The 24,025-nt window shown below is 40.1% G+C and overlaps 1 protein-coding gene across 1 annotated transcript; it reads left to right on the top strand.

Moving 5' to 3' along the window:
• Positions 1 to 1,699: 1,699 nt before the first annotated feature.
• Positions 1,700 to 22,847, top strand: efnb3a (ephrin-B3a). The gene is made up of 4 exons (XM_063014635.1): positions 1,700 to 1,934; positions 10,326 to 10,606; positions 20,484 to 20,576; positions 21,238 to 22,847. Exons 1-4 carry the CDS (start codon positions 1,789 to 1,791, stop codon positions 21,756 to 21,758), a joined length of 1,041 nt encoding a protein of 346 aa, XP_062870705.1. The 5' UTR covers positions 1,700 to 1,788; the 3' UTR covers positions 21,759 to 22,847.
• Positions 22,848 to 24,025: the final 1,178 nt, after the last annotated feature.

Here is a 24,025-nt window from a genome sequence, read left to right as displayed (position 1 = left end):
ACTTAATTGTAAACTTTAACGTTGATAAATGTTTGCCAAATGCACAAATGTAAACTGAGGAAACCCAAGTGGATGGGGTTGAACATATCAAACACTTGATTATTATTATCTGTTTTTATACATGTTTATTATGTGGGTGGCACACAGTACCAAGGTCCTGAGGACCTGTGTTTTAAATCTGGTCTCCAGACACTGTAAAGGATTATGGCTTCTTAAATGTGGGCGTGTGATGCCCTGATAGAGACTTTGGAACCACCATGACTAAATTAACATGCCACATGCCAAGAAGAAACACTGTTTCATTTAACTTGCTGTACACTATATTCTTCTTATACTGCATACGATTGCAGGGTTTGGATTTGACTCCGAGTCGAGTCACTTAAGAAGGTACCGATTCACAAATAGATTCGATGATGCGCGAGCCTCTCAGCTTCAGTAGTGCGCGAGCGCTGAGCGGGAACGCAGGGAGCAGCTCGAGCCGCCGTCATGGAGCTTCAGATTCCTCACAAATCAAAAAATACTTGAGAATTTTAACGTCGAATTTCTTACCTAAATGCGACTTTTTCGCTTTTTAAAAATTGACAGTAACGTCTGTTGCACCTCGTGGATATTTTACATTTTATTTATATCACATTAGTCCAGAAAAATCTGAGTTTTAGATCCGGATCTTCAAGAGAGAAAGTGAGCTGAGAAGAAATCTGACAGAACAGTTGAAGAACATCTTCCTCAAAACCTCACGGACCTGGACATCTTTAGTATATCTTCGTTTCTTGGACTTAAACTTTCTCATCAGGGGTCACTCCTCAACTGGTGAATGTCAGGCTTAGTAAATGAAGAAAAACCACAAGGTTTCTTTTGGACTAGTTTTGAACAACAGAGCTTTTGAGATCTTCTAATGTAATTAAACAATCCAGGTTAAATCTTGTTAAATTCTGAGGTACATTTAGAAGGTCAGACCTGGAGAATGAAGTCATGCCATCTTTGGACATACAGAAGGTCTCATGATGTTCAGCTTTCGATCTTAGAGCGAAAAATAAATATGTAGTGATGTGGGACGAGCAATTTCATGTTTATTCTACAGAAGAAGGGAAATTCAACCTCTCAAACACTGTCTTTCTCAGATGGACACTAATTTGGGCTCGATATTTATTTTGGACTGGGTGGATAGGAAACTTTGAGGTTTAACTTTTCATTTAGATAGAGCTTAGGGCTTAGAGCAAGGCCTCAGATACCATCCAAATGTGATACATATTTTTAGGTGGGATCTTTCGGAACATTTTGGCTGTAAAGAAACATCGGATGAAGCCCTACTTTATTTGTTTTACTAGATTTTACAGTATTTTTAGGAGCTCAGGTGTGGGTGGATATTGAAGTCACGTTATCTGTTCACCAACTGAAGGATCTCATGATGTTTTTAAAGAAATTAAGGAATTAAACGTTTAAAGGTTTCTCACAGAGGTCAGATTTTTTTCAAAGCTGCGCATTTAGAAGAACCCCTAACTTCACATCGTCTGGAAACTCATAAAGATTTCTATCCAGATTAATGCTTTGTAGGGTCCTCTAAAATGTTTGAAGAGTTTTATGAGTTTCATGTTCAACAAATGTCACATTTTTAAGATTCACAGTTTGAGGTCCTTATGAACTTCACATTTTTTGAAGGACTTCATAAATATTTCTTTTGGTGGATCCTTCAAATGGTGCATTTACACGCTTGAGAAGGCTCTCATGAACCTTACATTTTTGAAGAATCTCAGAAACTGCATTTTCTAAAGAGTCTTTTTGGCCATCATGGGTTTCTTTTGGAGGATGGAGATAGGCTGCAAACTTTTAAAATGGCCTCATGGATTTACAGTTCTATTCGTCATCCTGTTGGAGAGTTTAACGGTCAGGGCAGCCAACCTGGAGCCGATCTACTGGAACTCCCTTAATAGCAGGTACATGACTGACCCACGGTGATTTTTTATAGATTAAAATCTGTAGCTTCATTACTATACTTGTTTTTCCTGTACTTGCTTTTTCTAATTTAGAGCTATTTTTCTATCTAAGTGGGTGCACTTGAAACTGTTTTACTGATAAGGTTAAATGGTTGGTTTATTTAGCTGTCATCACCATGAGCATGTTGAGTCATGGCCATTGATTTTAATGGTACAGGTGCAACAAATAACGCCTGGTCATACTAGATTTTTGTATGCTAAATTCAGTGTGAAATCTACAGTCCATAACATTATAAAAAGATTCAGAAAATCAAAGTTTTTAAAAGCATCTGTTACTTGTTCAAAATCCAGCATGTGTCATGGCATGGGGGTGTGTTTGTGCCAATGCATGGATTACTTGGGTGTTACATGTTGGAGCAAATGACATCTTTAGATGTTCACGCTTGTTTTAGCAAGAACGCTTCAAGCCACATTCTGCATGTGATACAACAGTGTTGCTTTGTAGTCGGAGGGTTCAAGTGTTACACTGTGTCTCCTATTCAAAACATGTGGAGCAATGAAGATCCCAGGATGTTGGATTTAATTGTTTTATCTAACAAGAACAACTTTCACAACTACATGTGGTGTCCTCAGTTCCCGAATTAACATTGTTTAGGAGGGAAGGTATTGTAACACAATTGTAAAGTGTCCCTATCCCAACTTTATTGCAGCCAGTAAATTTTCAATGAGTAAATATATGATAAAACAGTAGATTTAAGTTGATTCTTTAAAATATTTGTTCTTTAAATTGGATTAATGGGAGGCTTACAAAACCTGAAAACACTTTTGAAGTGGTCATGGCAAAATTTCTGGCTAAAATAAAAAGTCTTAACCTGACATTGCCACTTTGTAAAGAAAAGCAAATGCAAACGTTTCTGGTATGAGACCATCATCTATAAACTTATGATTTATACTTCCATGACACCAAACGTCTGGAACGCTGCTTTGTATTAGGGGGCAGGGCAGCTTGAAAAAGGTTGCTCTCTAAATCAAAAATGCCTGCTGACACATTCCAAAAGTTTGTGGAAAGACATCCTACAAGAGTTAAGGTGTCTAAAGCCACAAACGGGAGAGGCAGTTTCTTGTTAATGCCCATGGTTTAAAATGCGATGTGTCCACTTATTTTTTTACTACATAGAGTATGTATCACTTTACCATCAGAATCCAAAAAATCTGATACTGTACAGTATGAGCCCCAAAACAGAAGCTTTAGATCACAAAGGGTAGAGATCCTTCACTCACCATGCGTCTGTTAGGAGATGATTTTTTGGTATTGCCATCTCTTTTTAAGTTTTTTAAGGAGCAGAATTGGAATGCAGGGACGGTAAAGGAGGTCAAACTAAGGCAGGATGGAAGGATAAAGACTCTCCCAGCACAAACACAGCAAGATGTTCCTCACGTTCCTGAAAAGGTCAACGTATTTACTCATGTCCCATCAACCACACACACACACACAGAAACAGGCTCTGCATTCTAATTCCGAGTCAGCGTTTACACATGCCCATGTTGAAAGGTAAAACACTGAAGGTACGAAAGACTAGTTTGGTGAAATACAAATGGAATACAAACTCTTCTAACTGGTTTTGGACAGCAGCTTAGATTGCCTCTAAAGGTCTCCGTATGCCCCCTCAGAAGTGTGCCTGAGAGCTGCCTGAAATAAAGATTGCAGAGCCTGGAGCTTTGATTGCTTATCAGAACAGACGGTGCTTTTTAGCCGTCCTTTAAACAGGATTGTAGAAATGCTGTGATAGTGTGTCAAAAATGCTCGTCTGTTATGTTCACACAGGTGTGGACACCTTTTCTAATTATTGAGTTCACTTGTTTCATCCAGGCTCACTGAAGAGCTAACAGGTGTTGAAAATTAATTATCTAAAATTAAATTATACACATCCAGCTTTGTGGCATCTGTTTGGAGAATGCATTTTCCTGTTTCAGCATGATGAGGTCCATAAAGACAAGGTCTGACCAGTTTTGGTGTGGAGGAGCTCCAGTGGACCACACAGAAACCTGACCTTCGGGTTGTATTGAACTTCAACTGAACTTTGATTGCAAGCCAGGCCCTCATGTCCAGCATCCCTGTCTGTTCTCACAAATGCTCTTTTTTTGCTGTGGGGATGAAAATAAAATAATTGAGCTAATAGCATAGCTGTGTCTCATAAACAGTCTGATTTTGGCAGCAGAGCTGGAGCTTCATCCTTTTACTATTCTTTAATTTTTAACATTTCCTGACAGAACCTGTGTTTGGTTGTGATCCATAGTGCTCATGTGATTTGTGACTAAGCTCTGATTTTCCACAGCACTGTAGATTAACTAGGCTTTGGCATTAATGGTTAGCATCCTCTTACTGTTGAAGTAGTTAACACTTGAATTTAACTGCCCTGGTACTGTTAACATTAGCCATGTCACTTGTTAGAAATTAGGATTTACAGGCTCATGTGGTGGAGCAGTCTAATATGCAAGCCAGTCACCACCAAGCCTCGACTCTTGGTGATGCCATCAGACTGGTTGGCCACTCAACAGACTCAATTGGGTGTTTCTAAAGAAGTGGAGGACAAATGCACAGAGAGTAGCAGAGAGAGTAGCGTGGTTCTTCATACGTGCTGAGACTCTTTCCATGAATCCACCACTGGTTGGTGTAAAGTGCAGCCAGCAGCTTCTCACATGTTGGGTAAGGAATGTGCAATCCTGTGTCCCTCCTTTTTCAAGGGCATCCTGAGGCAGGCAGAGGTTGCCAGAGTTCACAGTGAAATTGAGAATATCTCAACTGTGTGCGGAAAAAAGAAGAAAAAAATCATTTCACAGATAAGTGTATCTTTTGTAGAATTTAATGTACTGTTTGTTTGTTTAGTAGGATTTTAACGTCATGTTTTACACTCTGGTTACATTCATGACAGACACGGTAGTTACCCGTTACACAAGATTCATCAATACACAAGGTTATATCGAACACAGACATGGACAATTTTAGTGTCTCCAATTCACCTCACTTGCACGTCTTTGGACTGTGGGAGGAAACCAGAGCTCCCGGAGGAAACCCACACAGACATGGGGAGAACATGCAAACTCCACACAGAAAGGACCCAGACCGCCCGAACCCAGAACCCAGGACTTTCTTGCTGTGAGGCGACAGTGCTACCCACTTAGCCGTCCGTTTAATGTACTGAATTTAAATCATTTTGTCAGTTTTTGTTTCATTATAGTTAATGCTTTTTGTTGCATTTTATTTAACATAACTTTTGTTTGTAATATAACTCTTACTAGTGTAACATAACTCGTACTTGAATAGAATTTTCATGACACAGTTTGTGGTTTACAAAACAGCAGTTGCAGCCGTTGCCTTTTGGGTGCTTTTCGAAGAAAAAAAAGGTTTAAGAGAGGGATCCAAAAGAGGTTTATCCTAGTTGTGTATGAAGACATGAGTGTGTGTGTGTGTGTGTGTGTGTTTGTGCATGTGTGTGTATTAGCAGCAGGAGGAAGTTGTTGTACAACTCTACATATCAGCTGCACATTAATAATGAATCTTACAGCTTACTTAATATTTCATGACTCAGTGCTGATCGGGGGATAAAAGCTGGCCAAACTGGGTTAAGCGATTCAGATTAAAATATATCATGGGTAAATGGGTTCATGCCGATGGACGTGTGTTCTGTAGATACATGTGAGGAAGAGGGAAGGACTGCTATTGATTTAGATGTGAGTGTGTGTATTCGGTGGATTTTTTGCGAACGTAATTGCCATTTTACCACAAATTTATACAAATTTCCCTCTAATGACAATGCACATGGCAGCAAGATCAATATGTAAGGCTTCGAGTGTTCCCAGGACCACAGTGGCTTCAATCATTTTGAAATGGGAGAAGCCCGGCACAACCTTGAACCTTCTTAGAGCTGACCGCCTGGCCAAACTGGGCATTCAGGCAGGAAAGACCTTGTTTAGAGGGAACAATATAATCCAACTGTTACTTTAAAAGAGCTCCAAGTGTCCTGTTCAGAGATGGAGGAACCTGTTGGACAGACAACCATCTCTGCAGCCTTCATAAATCAGGTCTTTATGGCAAAAAGGCAAGACGGAGGCCAGTGTTAAGTAAAAGAAAGTAAAACATACGCAACTCATAAAGGAAAAGATTCTCTGGTCTGATAACATGAAAATTGAACTCTTTGCACTGAACTGCAAACACTGCATGTCTGGTGGAAAACAGGCAATGTTCATCACTTGGCTAATTCCATCCCTGCATGAAACATAATGGTGCACGCATCATGCTATCGGGGTGTTTCTAAATACCAGGGACAGGAAGAATTGAAGGCCAGATGAATGCAGCCAAATACAGGAGGATCCTTGAGGAAAACTTCCTCCACAGCTCATACAAACTCAGACTGGAGCGATACTTTAAACACTTTAAAAATCAAAGTTCAGACTTAAACTCCATGAAATATCTTCTGAGAGACTTAAAGACTCGCCATCAAGTCTGCCAAGAAGAAGTCCACACCTACAAATTTATGTGATCAGTTTCTGGCATTGAAAACCGCATACACAATGCACGCCATATATAGTCTTTCAAATTTGTTAATAATTTGGACCTTAGCAGCAGCTATCTGCCACCCTTGAAGGTGTGCTTATATTTTTGGCCCCTGATGTATAGTGTATTGTTCTTGCAGGGAGGTTTTGATAGCAGTGTAAAATGGATTGTACGACTTGACCCCAGATTAGTGGGGCAGGGGGTGTGTGTGTGAGGGGATAATCCGCCACCCTTCATCACTCCATTATCCTTTCATGTTCTTTCATATGGAGCCATCCATCATCGACAAATCTGTCTGTGTAGGGATTATCAACCACCCCCTTCTCCCTCACCCCCCAACACACCTCAAAGGTTACGCTTGCCCTCCGTCACTCGTCTCATTCCTCTTGTCATCGTTTCATTTTGTTGTCTTTTAACACTCTCACTTCATTTCAGTACTTTTTCTTTTCATATTTTCGGTGTTCCCTTTTGTTCAGAACCAGTAGTTGATCACTCCTGATAAACACACACAAGCATCTTGGGTAATGTGGTTCAAAGCTTTTGCCTTGCTGTTTGTTGCGAGTATTCAGATTCTTCAAACATTTATGGCATTTTTATGTCACTGTATACTCAAATAAAACAAAACCTGGCTTCTGAGACAGTGTTTACAAATATTGTTATTCATATATATTTAGTAGTTAGGTTGGCGCAGCAGGAAGTGTAGGTGGTGTACAGCTACTGTGGGTTCAGTCCCTGCCTTAGCATCTGTAAGCATGTTCCTGCTTTTCCATGTGGGTTTTCGTCAGGCATTCCTCTCACCTTCCAAAATATGCAGAAGGTGAACTTGCTACACTTTGCCCCCAAGTGAATGAATCAGTAAATGTGTGTGTGCTGCTCTGTTATGGATTGTTGACCATTGTATGGACACCTGACCATGAGTAAACCATGGGCATTAATATGAAGTGTTGCCAACCCCAGTTGTGACTATAACAGTATTGACTTCCCTAGGAAGGCTAGCAACTAGATCTTGGAGTGTTTGTGTGTGTGTGTGTGTGTGTGTGTGTGTGTGTGTGTGTGTGTGTCTGGTGGGGGGGTGGGGGGTAAAATCACAATTGCATTTTCTTTTTAAAATGCACTTCTATGTTTTTATATTTCTTCATTTTCGGGCTTGCACACTCTTTCACTGTTTCTATATTGTTTTTTGTACTTCCTTCATAAACAACACAAGGTCTGTATGTAGGCAATCGGCGAACTGAAAAAGACAAATTATGTATAATTTTCAAAATGACCTCACTTGTGAATAAACAGATTCAGATAAGTGCAAGGCTTTTCTATTCTATTTTTCAAATTATTTCCTTCCATCTCGCTATCTTCAGCGTTCATCGTCTAGACTCATGATAATAACTGTCCTTTTTGTCCAGCCATCCTCTCTCTGGCTATTTAGACATCTCTATTCTCATCTTTTTCTCTTTCTTTTTTCTTTCTTCACATCACATGGATTTTTATTTGTCATGACTGTATTATACAGAAATATCCAATGCAGTGCTTAAACTAAAAGTATTAATGAAACTTGGCAGGATTGGCAGTCGATTCACAGACAAAGGAATGATGCACAAAATTGAAAAAATCTAGTTAAAAGCCAAATTTTTTTCGTCATAAAGCATAAGAAGTTTAAATTTTGTGATTCAATGCAACATAAACTTGCTTTGGTTAAAGTCCTTATCTTAATCCCATCAAACATCTGTTACAAGACCAAACATAGGGAGGAACATAGGGCAAAATTCCTCTATCATATTACCAAGGGCAGTGATAGCTTAAACGTTAAGGAACTGAACTAGTGATTGCAAAGTCACTGACTGAACACACCACCACTACCAAATGGACTTTTTTTAAGAAGAAGATAGTAAACAGAAGTTCTGTGGGCGGCACATGAGTGAAACTTTGCTAACCCACTACCTTGGAGATCTATGGATTCAGAGTTTGAATCTCAGCGGTGCAATTGGCCTGTCAGGCGTCTGCACTAACATGATTGGCTAATGATCCGGGGATAAGAGTTTCAGCCATGTCCTTTGTCTCCCAAACTTAAGATATTTCAGATCTCCATTTTTTACATTTCAAAAATGTATGCACCTCTTCTTCTTTCTGCAACAAACTAACTGAAACACACGTTTTTGTCCTAAAAAAAATGCACCAATCTTCCATGGTGTTTATGTTCTGCACTGTGCAAACCACAGTTTTCCATTTACAGTGTCTATCAAAAAATAATGACATATCTCTACATCCCTTGCATGGAGTGAAAAATTGCAAGTAAACACATCTTGTCATACTGAAATCTGGGGTTTCCAGTGTTTTTCCATCTATCTACCATGATTTTGGATCAGTGGTGGTTATTATGCATCTCACATTCTCACATGTCCTGAGTAAATGGAAATGTCATGATCTCTTCTGGTCATTAATACATAATACAAAAGTAAACAGAGAGAGAGAGAAATTATGGAGTGATGTAGAAAGAGATGAAGGTGAGAGATGATGCAGGGAGAGATGGAGATAGCTATTACAGAGGTAAACCCTGATCTTCAGGAACCCACTCAGACTGGGGTGAAGCAGCCAGCATGAAGGAACAGTACAAATCTATCCTGCTGTTTGGGCCCTTACTATTAAATTTCATTCCCCATCAATCTGTACAACTGTCAGCATGTTTCTTTGCTCAAACTCAAAATTACCAACAGGATAAGATAATTGAAATCCTACACACAGATTTTTACTCATTTACACCACATTAACACACACGGTCATACGCTCGCCCTCTCACACACTGCAGCACTAAAGGGCACACGTGTTTTTGTTCGGGTAAAATGAAATTGCATTCAAAATAAAAGGGCATACAACCCACATCAGCAAATATCAGGCCGTCAGTCACGGTTTCTATGGTTACTCCCACTTTCTCACCTCCTTTTGTTCTTTATCAGTTGCTCTTTCATCTTGTATGCAAATGTTAGTGACTGCCAGGTACAGAGGCCGAGATTTAAGTAATATATATACACCAACCCCATTTTCAAAATTATTAGAAATGTTGTAAAATGCAATAAAAAGAAGATGGGATTTGTTACCCCATTTGTTAAAGTTTTTACTGATTAACTTCATTGTATTTTGTTAATATAAACAAATTTAGAAAACCTTGGGACAGCAGCCAAATAAAAGGTGGATCCACCAAAGGCTTAATCTCGGCAAGCAGAGATCGCACGTGGTTCACCATTTTGTGCCAAACATCAAAAGAAAACTGTCAATCAGTTCAAAAAGATAATTCCTAAATGGAATATTGCAAACAATGTAAGTCTCTTACCATCTACCATGCATGGCATAATAAAAAGATTCGTGGAATTTAGAGAAAATTTAGTCTATGTAGTGTAAGGCCAAAAACCACTGTTGAATGTGGTGACCTTTCAGCCCTCAGACAGCATTGTCTGATAAAACCATTGTGCTACTGTGATGAATATAGTCACATGGACTCGAAAGTACTTCAGAAAACCATTTTCACTTAACACATTCCAGTACTGCATCAATCAAATGCAAGCTAACACTGTATTACACAAAATACAGTTTCCTGGGAAGTTCATTATTATTTCAGCAGGACAATGCCAATCTTCATTTTGTATGCGCTACAACAGCGTGGCTTTGTAGACACAGAATGCGTGTGCTTGACTTTCCTGCCTGTGGTCCAGATCTGTCTCCTATTGAAATGTATAATGCATCATGAAGAGGAGAATCAGATTCTTGTTTTATTGCATTTTACAAAATGTCCCAACTTTTCTGGAAATAAAGTTTGTATTACTAATAAAGTATTTCTTTCTCTGCAGGTTTGGGGATGAGCGGGGCTATGTGATCTACCCTCAGATGGGGGACCGTTTGGACCTGGTGTGTCCTGCATCCTCATCTTTGCCACAGTATGAGTTCTATAAGCTGTACCTGGTGTCGGAGCGCGAGCAGGCCGACAAATGTGAGGTAAACGACGCCTCCAACTTGCTGCTCACATGCGACAAACCCAATGCTGACACCCGCTTCACCATCAAGTTCCAGGAGTTCTCGCCAAACCTGTGGGGTCACGAATTTAAGAACCTGCATGACTACTACATCCTAGGTAAGAGTGTGTGTGTTTGTGTGTGTATGTGTGTAGGTGTATATATCTTCTTTTGGGAAATCATTTTTAATGAACCTGTAGTGGCTTGGGTAATTTATGGAGTACGGCAGTAATAAGCTGGTGAATACTAATATACAGAAGAAATATGTTTGTATTGTGTGTGTGTGTGTGTGTGTGTGTGTGTGTGTGTAGCTGTACTATCTGGAGATCTAATTGGCTGTAATGGGTCTCTGAGGCTCAAAGTTGCTACACAGGAGGAAGTCTGTGTTTGTATGAGTGTGTGTGTGTGTGTGTGTGTGTGTGTACATGTAAGTGTGTGTTGCATTCTCAATCACTTAGAATTGGATTCTTTTACTTGGTACTAGATGAAGCAGTAAGGTTTGTTTCTATTTAGATGTTTCATTCGTTTGTTTTTATTCTACTAACTTCTTTATTCAGATCAGGGTCATGGTGGTTCCAGCACCACCTAGAAACACTGTTCACACCGTTACCACACTCACTGACACTTAGAGGCAATTTAGAGTAGCCAATCCACCTTATTCAGATACATAACACATAGGAGGAAACCAGAGCTTCTAAAGAACATGTGGACACAGACCAAACTTTTCACAGACAGTGACCGGTTGCAGGGTTTCAACCCAGGTCCCCAGGACCCATTTTGCTGTGCAGCGTCCACAGTTCACTTTCAGATCCAGAGTTTAAATTAATGTAAAAAAGAAATCAAAAGATTAGCAGGTCTTTCTTCTACAAACATGACATTCTAAGGCAGCTAAAACAGTTGAAGAAGCCAGTAGGTAGGTGTCTGAGTAGCACATGATTCAAACTTTGTTTGTATGTGCAAAGGATGGATTAATCCACAATCTGCTGCAAAAGGACAGGGAAGGATCTGCATTTGTTTGAGCAACATCTGGTAAAAATCACCACCGAGTGTTTAAAAACAAACAGAGCCAGGCACACCCTATGGTGCAAACTCCTTTGCCATTAATGTTTCATATTCCAGTATAACAATACCCTCATAGGAACTGCAAAAATAAATACATAGGGGTTTAATCACCAGATTTACAATCATTCACGCTCCATAGCTAGATCTGTGCAAACTGTAAAGTAGATTTACTTCCCCTATCCCTCCCAGAAATGTTTTTTTTCTTAATAAGATGCTCCAGCGTCCCACCACAGACCCTTACAAGCATGAAAAAGCATTCAGAGCAAGATTAGAAGACATTATAGTTATTTGTTTTTAATTAATCCAGTATGTGGCCGAAAGTAAGTGGACATCTATTATTGTTATTAGTTTCAGACACACCCATTGCTAACAAGTGTATAAAATCAATTATATAAATTAAATTATATGCTTCTCCCCTTTTTCTTTTCAGCATGACTGTGCTGCTGTGCACATAGCCAAGTACATAAAGACATGGTTTAGTTTGTTGTCTCTATTGGAAAGTTAATTGCAATCCAAGCCTTTTTGTCCTACATCAGTGTCTGACTTCACAAATTATCTTTTGGCTGAATGGGCACCAGTTCCCACAGACAGACTCCACAATCTTCCCAGAAGAGTAAAGGCTGTTATACTCACACAAGAGTAGTAATGAATATTTGGGGTTTGTTTAAACCACCTGAGTAGTACTTTGCTGAGAGCTTAGCCCTTTTCAGGTCCAGTATTTGATTGCTGAGCACCCAGTGTTCCCTAAAGGTTGCTTAAACCAAACACAGACACTCACACTGTGGTAAAAGGTCATTAATAATTGAAGATTATAATTGTGCTTGTTGGTTTATTTATCAAGGTTAAGCTGAAGTAACAGAAGAGATGAACTGTGTGTGTCTGCATCCTGTCTACACCGGTCAGCCAAAATATGTCCAACCCTTCAAAAAAGTACATGGTGTTTTTTATAGTACTGGTGGATGTGAGGGTGAGGGATCTATTGGAATTATGGTAGTTCCTCGTAGTTTACATGTCAAATGCAGCAGATCTGATCAGCATAAAGCCCTGAGTGACTTTGATAAGAACAAGATTGTTATGGCCAGACCACCGAGTTGAAGAATCTTCAGGATGCAAGCACAGTCAGCTGTGATGAGTACTGGCTGGTCGATGTAAGCAGAATTTATCACTCCAGAGTCCATTAGCAGTGTGTTTTAAACCTTTTGGCTATGCACATGGCTGTTAAAACCCAGCTCTTTATGCTCCTGATTTCTAGATACAGTTTAGATGCTTTATGCTATGCTACATGCTTCAGCATACAGGGTCTCATTCTGTGCTTGGCTTTATGGCTGAGCTGTGGTTTCAGTGTTTTGAGCTGCTCTATTGCGACTGCATGGATGTATGCTTGATTTTATGTGCTTTGAGTTGTCAACCATGTCAGCAGGAATGTGCGATATTAATAAAAAAAAACTGGTTGCAGTTTGAGGTGAGGGTGTAGGGGTGTATTTAAAAAAATGGGTGACATACACACCCATTACTTTGTTAACTAAATTGGCCTTTTAGCTCAAGTGCAAAGAGACAAATGTTGAACCAGCGTGTAGCGAATCCGTTGAGTGAGATTAAAACAAAATGACATGTCGCCTCCTGAACTAGGTCAGCCATCGGAGCGCTTTGCTACAGTACGGAGTATGAATGTGTGTATTCATGTGTGTGTGTGTGTGTGTATGTTTAGATTATTGTTCTCCCGAATAGCTCATTAGCAACAGCACAATAAAGAAAATCACAAAATAAAGCCAGAGACATTAAAAAGAGACAGAAAGATAAAAATAAATACAGCTGAGGTCAGAAGTTTACATACAGCAACCTTAGGCATTTCACATCTGCACTTGTCTCATACCCCAGTGAACATATGTGTGGAATTCAGCTCATGAGTATGTGTGCCATCAGGGCTGTTGATCTCTGGTCAGCTTAAAAAGAAGGGCTTAGGGGCTTGATTTAAGCAAGCTTGGTGCGAGTTTTAAATTTGGTTGGTGCATCAATCTATAAGCCCAGCAGATTCGGGTCTGGCTGATGTTTCCAGCCTGGTTGGTAGCTCACAAAACACTACCGGAGGTCTCTGATGGAGGGAAGGCTTGTTGCCTTGGCAACAGTGACTCCTACTGTCTGGTTGAGGCAGCGCCTGGAGGAATACAGAAACATCAGTGTGGTCCTAAATATATGCTCACACTTTTCATTAGGTGGTTTTCACATAATACTGAACAACAACAGTTTTGTAGGTTTATTCAGATAGAGTTTATATGAAATAGAACATTCTGCATCATCATTTGGAGACGCGAGAACATAAAAAAACAGCAAAAGAATAAAGTGACTTCATAAAACTTTGTTTCGTTAATCACGTTAAATATTATTAAAGAGCTACAAAGCCACAACAATTGGTTCCAGTATTAGTACTTATGGGATTGCTAGCTATAATGCATATACAGTGTTATCGTTTCACTCTCTAGTCTCTGTGCCATATTCATGTCATGCTAGATTTAATTAAACAGTTCTTTAATGTGGTGGCAGCTGTTTGAGAGGTGCTCCACGTTAGGAGTTGTGTCCATCTGCATGGCAGTTTTGGCAGGCAGAAAGGGCACGGAGGTGCCGCAGCATTAGTCTCTCTTTATGGAAAATCACCTCTGCCATATGTCCCTCTGTGCTGACTAGTTTGGCTGGAAGATGGGGCATGGAGGCTCATCTGCATGTGATCTGTCATTTTCTTCTTGACAGTCACCTATTTGAGCACAGATGCACTCCAGGTGGAAGCTTCCTATATATCCTGACTTCTCGCTTTTATTCTTGCCAGCTCCTTCAGCAGTTTCTTTACGCCCCCAGTCTTGCAGAGTTTTTGGGTCTTGCTATGGAGCCATACTGGGAGAGCAGATTGCCCCAGTGGCGGAGAGATGTCTCTTTTTCGGGGCTGAACCACCTGTAAAACCACTTCATATACAAGAGTTGCCAGTTGGTATAAGGGGTTCCGTACACCCACAGCCAAGCCGAGTATAATTTATGTATATCCAAACTGGAACGAAGCAAAAACTTAAAAACCCTTAACCACAGATTCAATAAAAAAAAACTGTAGTTGAGGGTTTTGAAACCCCTTAACACACTTGAAAAATCCCTCAACCAGTTTCAATAAAACACACCGACACACAAGAACTTTATAAAAATACTTTATACCTTTGTATTTAATTAAATATAAAAAGAACCACAAGTGCACACACACACACACACACTTACACAAACACACACAGCTGGTCCGTCATTACAGCAGAAGTGAAGAAGTTTTTAAATAGCTCCTGCTAAGTGCATCATTACTGCAGCATCCATTCATCGTGTTTCATGAGGAGTTTTAATAAATGATGAATGAGGAGAAAAATGGGCTGTTCAAGAGTCCAGAAGTCTGAGTGCACCTTCAACTTCTGTTTCAACTCCATCATTCATCAAACACCAACAGCAGGTGTGCCTATTGATCTGACTCAATATTTATGATCTGCCTGCACTGCTTTAAAACAGTGGGTAACTGTCAGAGCAGTAAATTAGTTTGGACAAATGTGTGCACAGGTAAGTACACTGTAGAAATAAAAGTATGTGGACGCCCGATCATGAGCGTATGGTATATTATATTTCAAAACCACGCAGATCAATACTTAATTGCCTCCACCTTGCTTTCACAACAGCCACCACTGGATGTTCCAATTCACCCCAAAGATGTTCCTAATTTTAGTGCACTAGATCCACCCACTCTTAATGACACATCTAAATGCACTCGTCATACTTTTATTTTTTGCTTTTGCATTCCCTGCAGCATGTGACCTTTGAGCTCCCAGACAGCATTGCATGAGAAGCAGTCATGCTACTGTGATAAATATAGCCATATAGGCTCTGGAATACTTTAGAAAACCATTGTCACTTAACACAGTCCAGCACTGTATCAAGAATGTGTGCTATGGTCAGATGAGTCCATGTTTCAGCTTGTTTTCATAAAAAAACGGACATTAAGTTCTCATTGCCAGAGATAAAAATGACCATCCAATCTGTTATCAGTGAAAGATGCAAAAGCCAACAACTGTCATGGTATGTGGGTGCATCAGTGCCCACGGCATGGGCGACTTGCATATGTATGAAGGTACATTGAGATTTTAGTGAGATACATGCTGCCATCAAGGTGACAACTTTTCCCGGGAAGTCCATGATTATTTCAGCAATACGATGCCAGGCCTGTATGCTCTACCACTGTAGACAGAGAATGCGTGTGCCTGACTGGCCTGCCTGCAGTTCAGATCTGTCTACTATTAAAAATATATGGCACAGCGTGAAGAGGGGGATCAGACAACGGCAACCATTCACTGTAGCTGAAGTATGCTGTGGAGCTGTATTAACTTGTCCCAACTTTTCTGGAAATAAGGTTGGTATATATGACAAAAAAGACATTTTATCTGCCCTAGATTATTATTATTTACTATCAAACTATCAAACCTCAATGAGCTGAAATTCCACAGGAGTGGTGTCAGAAGCCTGTTAGCACCAAAACTGCTTTTTAGAGGTTATCAAGACAAAAGGATGTTTCTTGATAGAAAGAGGGTTTAATATTTCTGATTGCAACTGTATCTGTGTGCGGTTGTGTGTGTGTGTGCGCCGATAGCACTGAGCTGACTCAAATGCCACACTGTGTTATTTCCACTCAGTGCTTCTTCATAATGTCCCTTTATTTTTTATGTTTTATAACACTGCTTACGTGTGTGTGTGTGTCTGTGTGTTTTTTGTAACTTCCTCACTTGCCATGCTCAGTTTTGCCTGATGGGTGGAGTAGGCGCAGTTGGACAGATATCGTGCTTTTCTTTAGCGCATACAATACACTAATATGATACACATCCCTGTGCCTGATCAGGTGCTGCACTTTGCACCTGGGGGCAGCGCTTTGGGAAGTGTGCCTAAGACTAAGCTCAGGGCTAAATCTGTTGACTATCTAGCTCTTTCCTTTTTCTTGCTCTCTTGCTAGCGTTTTTCAGCTCTGGTTTTTGGTTTTTGGTTTCGGAGTTGTTGCTGGCACGCTTCTTCTGTTTTGAATTTTCTTTGGTGGCATCTTGGGTTTTTGCTGTTTTTCTCTGGTAAGCATTGGGGTTGTAACTTGCTGGAGGATTGAGTAGCTGGTGGAGTTGTGTCCATGTGCTCTGTTGTTTCCTCCTGAGACCCTATTTTTGTGTACCATCTATTTGTGCCTTATTTGCCACTACTGGTTTAAAAATCATTGCCCTGAAAGGGTTGTACCTACTACCCCTACCTTTTCAAAGAACACTAAAGAAACTCCTTCTAGTGTTCTGTGTCTTTCTCTCTCATCCATCATATTTTTCTTTTTCTCTTAACAAAACCAAAAAAATCATGACCCAAAAAACCTCCAGCATTTTTTTTCTCTGCATCTCTTCACACTGTCTTAACATTTCTAAAGTTTTAAAACTTTTCCATTTCTTAATTTCTCTCGGCGTAGAACAATTTATTATTTATGTTTAGTACTTACGACTGCGTGCGAGAGGCTGTCGGGAGCAGGAAGAGTGGGTATGATTTATGCATGCTGGAGTTTTGAATTGGTTAAACTGGGGTTTAAATGCTGAGACACTCAAAGGACACTAGGACGTGCTAGCTGTTCCATTTCTGCTACTTTACTACCTACTTTCTTCATAGGGGCCTGTTACTGGTCAGCAATTTTATGTAATAAAGCAAATAGACTTTTGACTTTTGATTAACCCTTTTTTATCACAAACCCCATTATAACATATATATACTATATTCTCCACATGAAACCAGACGTTTTGTGTTTTCTTTGTGCCAAAAAATAAATGACAGGATTAACTGTAGGTTATTGTTACTGTGGGGAAACACATAAAGTCATTTTAAAAATTGTAAGATGGGAGGGTTACTAGTCTATTGAGTTACCTGTGAGGGACCCTGAACTAGCAGGATCTAATTTTCTAATCCAATTAACTTGAAGTGGAACAGTCATGTTTAGGACATTTTAATATTGATAAAGGCCATTTTAGAGGAAAAATCTGTACTGATTGATATGGTCTCTGTTAAAATACAAGCATAGTGAAGCATGTGTAGGAGTAAGAAATGTGATTGTGTTTAATCTACTTACTAGCTAACGTAATTTTTCGGTTCATCAAACTCTTTATCCTGACCATGGTCCCACCAAGTCAAACTGGGTGCAAGGCAGGAATACCCTAAACAGGGCACCAATCCATCACAGGTCTTCCATGATCCCTCCCTCAGACATAGCCAATCATGTCTGTCTAGATACCCAGCCAGCCAATAGCACCCATGAGATTCGAACAAGGATCTCAGTGTTGATGGACAAGCGTAATAGACCGCTGCATCACCTGAGCTCCTGCTAAGAGTTGTATTAAATGTAATTAATAACTTAACCTTTAGTGAGGTAGATGTTAGGTTACCGTAGCAAAGGTTTTCTTATTTGGTGCTTCTGTTCTTTCAGTCCATATAGTAACAGTTCACAGCATCATTGAGGGTATTTCATGTAGTATTTGCTGCCTGTCAGTGGTTAGAAAACACACTTCAGTGTCATTTTAAATTGCAAAAGTTTTATAAACAAATAAGAACCCTATGAAGTGAAAACATTTGAGTGTAGCTGTGTGTATTAATAGTTGTTGCACCAAGCGTCTCCACACTTGATGTTTTCTCATGAGGAAGAGCAGATGGATTGAGTGATGATGGAATTATATAATGAACAAACACACTGAGATCCTGATGGAGTGTGAATGCAGAGCTTCACTGAACACTGCTCTTCATTCTACTGCTCTTCCTCCCACTGTTCCTTCAATCTATCCATCCATCGATGCATGTCCGTCTATAAATAACATTAAAAGTTTTTTTTCACTTAATTTATTTTACTTTTTGTCTTTAAACTTTGCAGTTCAATAGTTCTACAAAACCTCTTTCCTCTGTCTCAAATGTTTTGAATGTATTACAGGCATCAAAATCTAAATGTGTTATATTCACAAAATACAATGAAGTTCTTATATTCTCAGCAACAAAGCAACAACTGAATAGCAAATGAATGGAAAAAATCTACAGAGCCACAGCAAACACCTTCAGCACCGCTGTCAGTACAACTGATTCCATCACCCACACAAACATAGTTTATGGATCCACAAATCTTGCTGAACAGTTGTTCCATAACAAAGCTCGTGCACTGAAAGAGAAGCACAGAGATGCAAGCATGTCTACATTTTCTTTACAAGCTTTTGCAAGCATTAAAAATGAGAGTAGTGTTCAGATCATCATCAGTTACTCAATCATCTCTCCATCCTATCATACTATCCTCTTTCTCCTAACAAGAAGGCTTCATCCTTTTTTCTCTTTCAGCCTCATTCCTGTCTTGAGTCACTCAACACCTCATCTCTGCATCTTACTGTTCCTACACCTCTTCTCGCACCCCTGCAGCTCCAAACACAGAGGAGAGAAAAGAGAAACAAAGCTCAACTTCATGCTAGTGTTTGTCAAGCCTTAAATAATCTTAAATAATTATAGTAATTATAGCAGTATTCATGGGGATCGGGGGTCATCTTATGTGATCAACAGAAACAAAAGGATTGCACCATAGGGTGCACCTGTTGCTGTAAAATTGCCTTATATTGTACGACCATGGAAATTTCTCAAGATACTCTTTGTAATATGATGGATTCTCCACTGTACCCAACAGCTGGCAAAAGACATTGTGGGTTTAATGCACAGAATTCTATCCGGATGTCAGACAAACAGAGCGCCTCTTACACTGAGGGATTTTTTTATTTTGTTTTGCCTAAAACTTAGTGATGATGAAAAAACGGTGATGTGAAGTTTGTGTGCTGAGTATTAAATTGCCTTCAGCATCCAGGGGTCATGATGATTTTTTGGAGCTCCAGGACTGTGCTTTAGTATATTTGTGTTTGATGGTATTTCCTTTTTGTGTATGTGGTCTAGCAATTCCTGCAAGGGTTGTCAGGTTTTGAAGTGAATCTCTAGGGCATGTGATGATAGTGAGGGACTGGTGGTGAGTGTTGTTTTTTCTGGTGAGTTTCAGTGTGTTTGCCGAAGCAGCATGACGAATTGAGCTGCAGGTAAATCGAAAATGTCTGATGCATTTTAGCTTCTGGATCCAAATCAAATAGATGCCCAGAAAGTGGTACATTTTCTTTTGTACCCGAAGCTCCATTACACTGTATTTGATTGAGGCCACAGACTATCATGTCTCCCCTTCCGACAGGAGTGCAGTCACCTACCACTTTTTTTCACCTGCCAGAACTGACAGAGTCTCACAGAGAGAAGTATCATTATAGTCACGCACTGATTTCTGTGAATCAACCATCTCTCATGCAGATGCCTTGGCCAGCCAGCAGAGGATGCAGTTTTAGCAGCATTGGGGAACCCATTCGACTGTTGCACCTTCATTCACAGGCAACTGTGCCTACTGGACAATCAGCCAGGTCTATAGAACAGCTGATATTTGATCTCAAAAGCTTAAGTGAAAAGAACCCGATGGCTTCATACATGTTGGAGAGTGTGGGTGCTAGTCTATGGTCCTTCTCGGTCAGCTTGCACATTTTATGTTGCTATGGTGCTGTTAGGAAATGATGAAAAGTAGTATGTGCACCCAGAATGTTTCTGACTAATCGAAACATGAGCCATCCAAATGTATGAGTGTGGTATGAGGTGTGTGTGTCTGTGAGAGAGAGAGTGTATTATGCTGCCTGCAAGGAGTGTGTGACCTGTTTTCTTTTGATCCTTGGTTACATCAGTAGTTCAATAAAACTACAAGTTGGATAAGGCTAAAACTCGAGCTGAAACACAACAGCAGTATATTTCCAGCAAAAATTTTCAGTCTCACAAATATACATGCATTATAACACTTTCTCTCTTTCATAGCTACATCAGACGGGTCAAGGCAGGGCATTGATGGCAGAAGAGGAGGGGTGTGTGCAACACGAGGGATGAAGGTGGTGCTCAAAGTAGGACAGAGTAAGTACCATCATCATCATCAATCAGAACCTCACCTTCAGAGTAGCACTGAAGTCAAACACACACACATCTTAAGTGTATCGGTGATGAATGAAATGTTAGTACTGGATGATCTCTATGATTATCTGGACCTGGGTTTAAATCCCACCTCCAGTCACTGTTTGTGCATTGTGCTTTAGTCCTGCTTTCCAACCTTAAAAAATATAATAAATGTAAGTGAGTGAAGTGAATGAATCTGCACCATAAACGTTTACGGTTGAAGAAAACACAGGAAAATTGGCTCTTTTCTTGCCTGGCAGCCTCTGAGCATGTCAGAATGTAAAGATTGCTTGACTGTGGACAATGCCTTCCACATTTCATCATGTTTTCTGGTGGGATCCAAATCATATCTGATCATTTAGACAATTTTCTTTTAAAGATAAGGTGCCAGCCTGGGTTGTTTTCTTTAACCTTTTCAAAAAGTCCACTGTTCATGTACTTCCTAATAGGTACAATAAAATTACCCATTTTTTTATGGGAACGGAAAAGACTCCAGCTGTAGTGAATCACTAATGAGAGCAAGTTAAATGACATTAAAATAAAACATTAAACTATTAAAAAAAACAGGCAATAAACAAATAAATGCCCCCTACATGATGTTTGACTGTTTTTTCTCTGACAGGTCCGTACGGACCCCTTCCAAAACCGAAGTTCGACCCTGATAGACCCAGCAACAGAATTCCAAGTACTAAAGAACATGGCCTGGACTCCTCTAACACCGCAAACGAAGACGAATCTGGTGAGATAGACAGAAATAACGGCACTGTTTCCTCATCTGTTACGGCGGTAATTTTGGGTGGAGTGGGCGGAGCTTTGTTTCTGCTCCTGATTGTTGTGGTGATCGTCGTAGTGTGTTACCGCCGAAGGAGGGCCAAACATTCGGAGACCCAGCGCCCGAGCCTTTCTCTCTCCTCCCTTGCGCCCAGAAGGGGCGGGGCCAACGGAGGGAACAATGCGGGAGTCATCGTCAGGAACAACATCGGTGGTGGCACAGAGCCTAGTGACATCATCATCCCACTACGGACGTCTGAGTCCGCCTACTGCCCCCATTACGATAAAGTTAGCGGAGATTACGGACATCCGGTCTACATCGTGCAAGAAATGGCAGCACAGAGCCCGGCTAACATCTACTATAAAGTATGAGGATGGACCTCTCTCACACACACACACACTGGGACCTCGTCTTTCCTAACAAACTGAGATGAACATCTCAAACCAAATGTATTTGATCAGCCAGGACTTTTTATTGTTTGAAGTTTCTTATGGTTTGCACTGAAACTAAGAGATGTTGCTAATAATGGAAACTTATGGCTATCAAGCAAACCCTGCTGAAGTTTCCTCACGCTCATTTCACAGCAGTGTTTCAGTAACCGTTTTAATATTGTTTGTAGATATGATTATATTAGAGATATTTATGTATTTGAGCATGTAATATTGGTGCTGCACAGCTCCAGTGTAATGGGTTCAATCGTGAGTTCAACTAACTGTTCGTTTGGAAAATTGGCTTGTTCTCTTAATGCTTTTAAAGCTGGACTGGCTACACTGAATTGCCCTTAGGTTGAAGCAAGTGAGTGAGTGAGTGAGTGAGAGGCACCATGTGATAAATTGGTGGCCTGTGTGTCCAGTGTTTCTGAGTGGTGTCAGACCCACAGTGGTACTGGTCCATGCTGAAGTGGTTAGTAATAATAAATGAAGGAATGGATGAGATTAGTATTATTGGGATACTGTATTAGTGCATTGAGGTGGTACTGTTTGAGCTGCACTGTCCAAGTTTGGTATGTTCTCTCAATTTCCATTTCCCAGGGGTACTGCTGTTTTTTCCCACCTCCAAAATTATGACAGTAAGTGGATCGGCTACTGTAAGGTTGACCAAGTGACTCATTGCCAACCGAGATGTTGGCACAGTGTGAACATTATTTTCTGCCAGTTGACTCTTCAGTTTATTGTGGCACTGAGAAATGAAGAACCAACCATGAAAAGGTAAAAATAGTTCTTTTAAGAACCATTTTTGGTATTTTTATTTACTTGTGTAATTTTGTTGATTGGATTGGTTCTTTAAAGCCTGTGTGTGTTTGTTAGAGCCAGTGAGTTAAAAATCTGAGAGCTTTGTACTAACCTGCAGTAGAGATTGGCACTGATGCCATCTATCGCTTCCTGTTTCTTACCACATGTAGTAAATGTTTGAACAACAGCACTGTGTGTGTTTGTGTGTGTGTGTGTGTGTATTTGATGTGCCTAATTTAAAAGTTGAAATTAAAGGTTATGTTTGATCATTGAACAAACTGCAAAATACGTTTTGTACAATTGATAATCAGTACTCCTCAGCAGACTTGACTCGACAGCCAACATATGCAGACAATGTGTTTTCATGGATCCAGAGTCCAGTGGCTATATGCTTTACACCACTCCAGTCAATGCAACCTGTAACCTCATCTATGAAGCTCCTGATGTGCAGTTGTGGTGCTGTCTGTAGGAATGTGATTGTAACTGAGGATCGATCATTGATATGCTCACCGTGCTTTCATGTGCTTTAGCGCTCAGCTTCTCATAATGTGATCTGTTGTTGCTCCCAGATGTTGTGTGAAAGACGACATGATTCATACTGATGACAGTTTTTATATTGAAAGTCACTGAGCTCTTCAGATGGATTTATTCTGCTGCACTGGTTTTTGTCCACATTGTCACGATATAGGTTTGCAGCATTGACTGACATTGTGTTAATTGTGTGACCCTGTCATCTTCACACACACACACACACACACACAGACTATCACTTCATTACTTTATTACACTTCGATATTCCCAAGCGTCTACTTGTCTCCATCAGCTCTGACAGGAATTCAGATGAAATCGCGGCAGAGCAAGGCCGGTGTGTGTTTGTGTCTGTCTGTGTGTATACATACACTATATAGACAAAAGTATTTGGACACCTTACCATGAGCTTACCACAAATGGTTTTAAATACAGTGACCTCTATGTGATGTTTTCAGCTATAACAAAAGACAAGACTTTAATGTATGTCTGTTGGTAATTTGTGCCCGATTCATTCAAAAGAGCATCTGTATGGCTGGGCACTCATGTCAGTAAAGAAAGCTTCCATTGAGGTTCCAGTTCATTCCAGAGCTCTTCAGTGGGTCTGCGGTCAGGAATCTGTGCAGACTACTGGAGTTTCTTTAATCCAAGCATTTCTTTATGTCTTTATAGACCTTGCTTTGTACACAGGGACACAGTCATAATGGAACAAGAAATGTATTTTCCTCAATTGTTAAAACCACTGGGACTCAATTACAAGCCTTCATTTGCTTCAGCTGTGATGTTTTATATAAACACCACCCAGAGATTCAAATGTTCAAGGTGTGCAAATCCACCTAGTGGCATGTTTTTGGGAGGTGAAAGAAAGACAGAGTCCT

Source organism: Trichomycterus rosablanca, chromosome 18 (genome assembly GCF_030014385.1).
Source record: "Trichomycterus rosablanca isolate fTriRos1 chromosome 18, fTriRos1.hap1, whole genome shotgun sequence".
NCBI classification, from domain to species: domain Eukaryota; kingdom Metazoa; phylum Chordata; class Actinopteri; order Siluriformes; family Trichomycteridae; genus Trichomycterus; species Trichomycterus rosablanca.
This window is presented reverse-complemented; position numbering and strand designations above follow the sequence as displayed.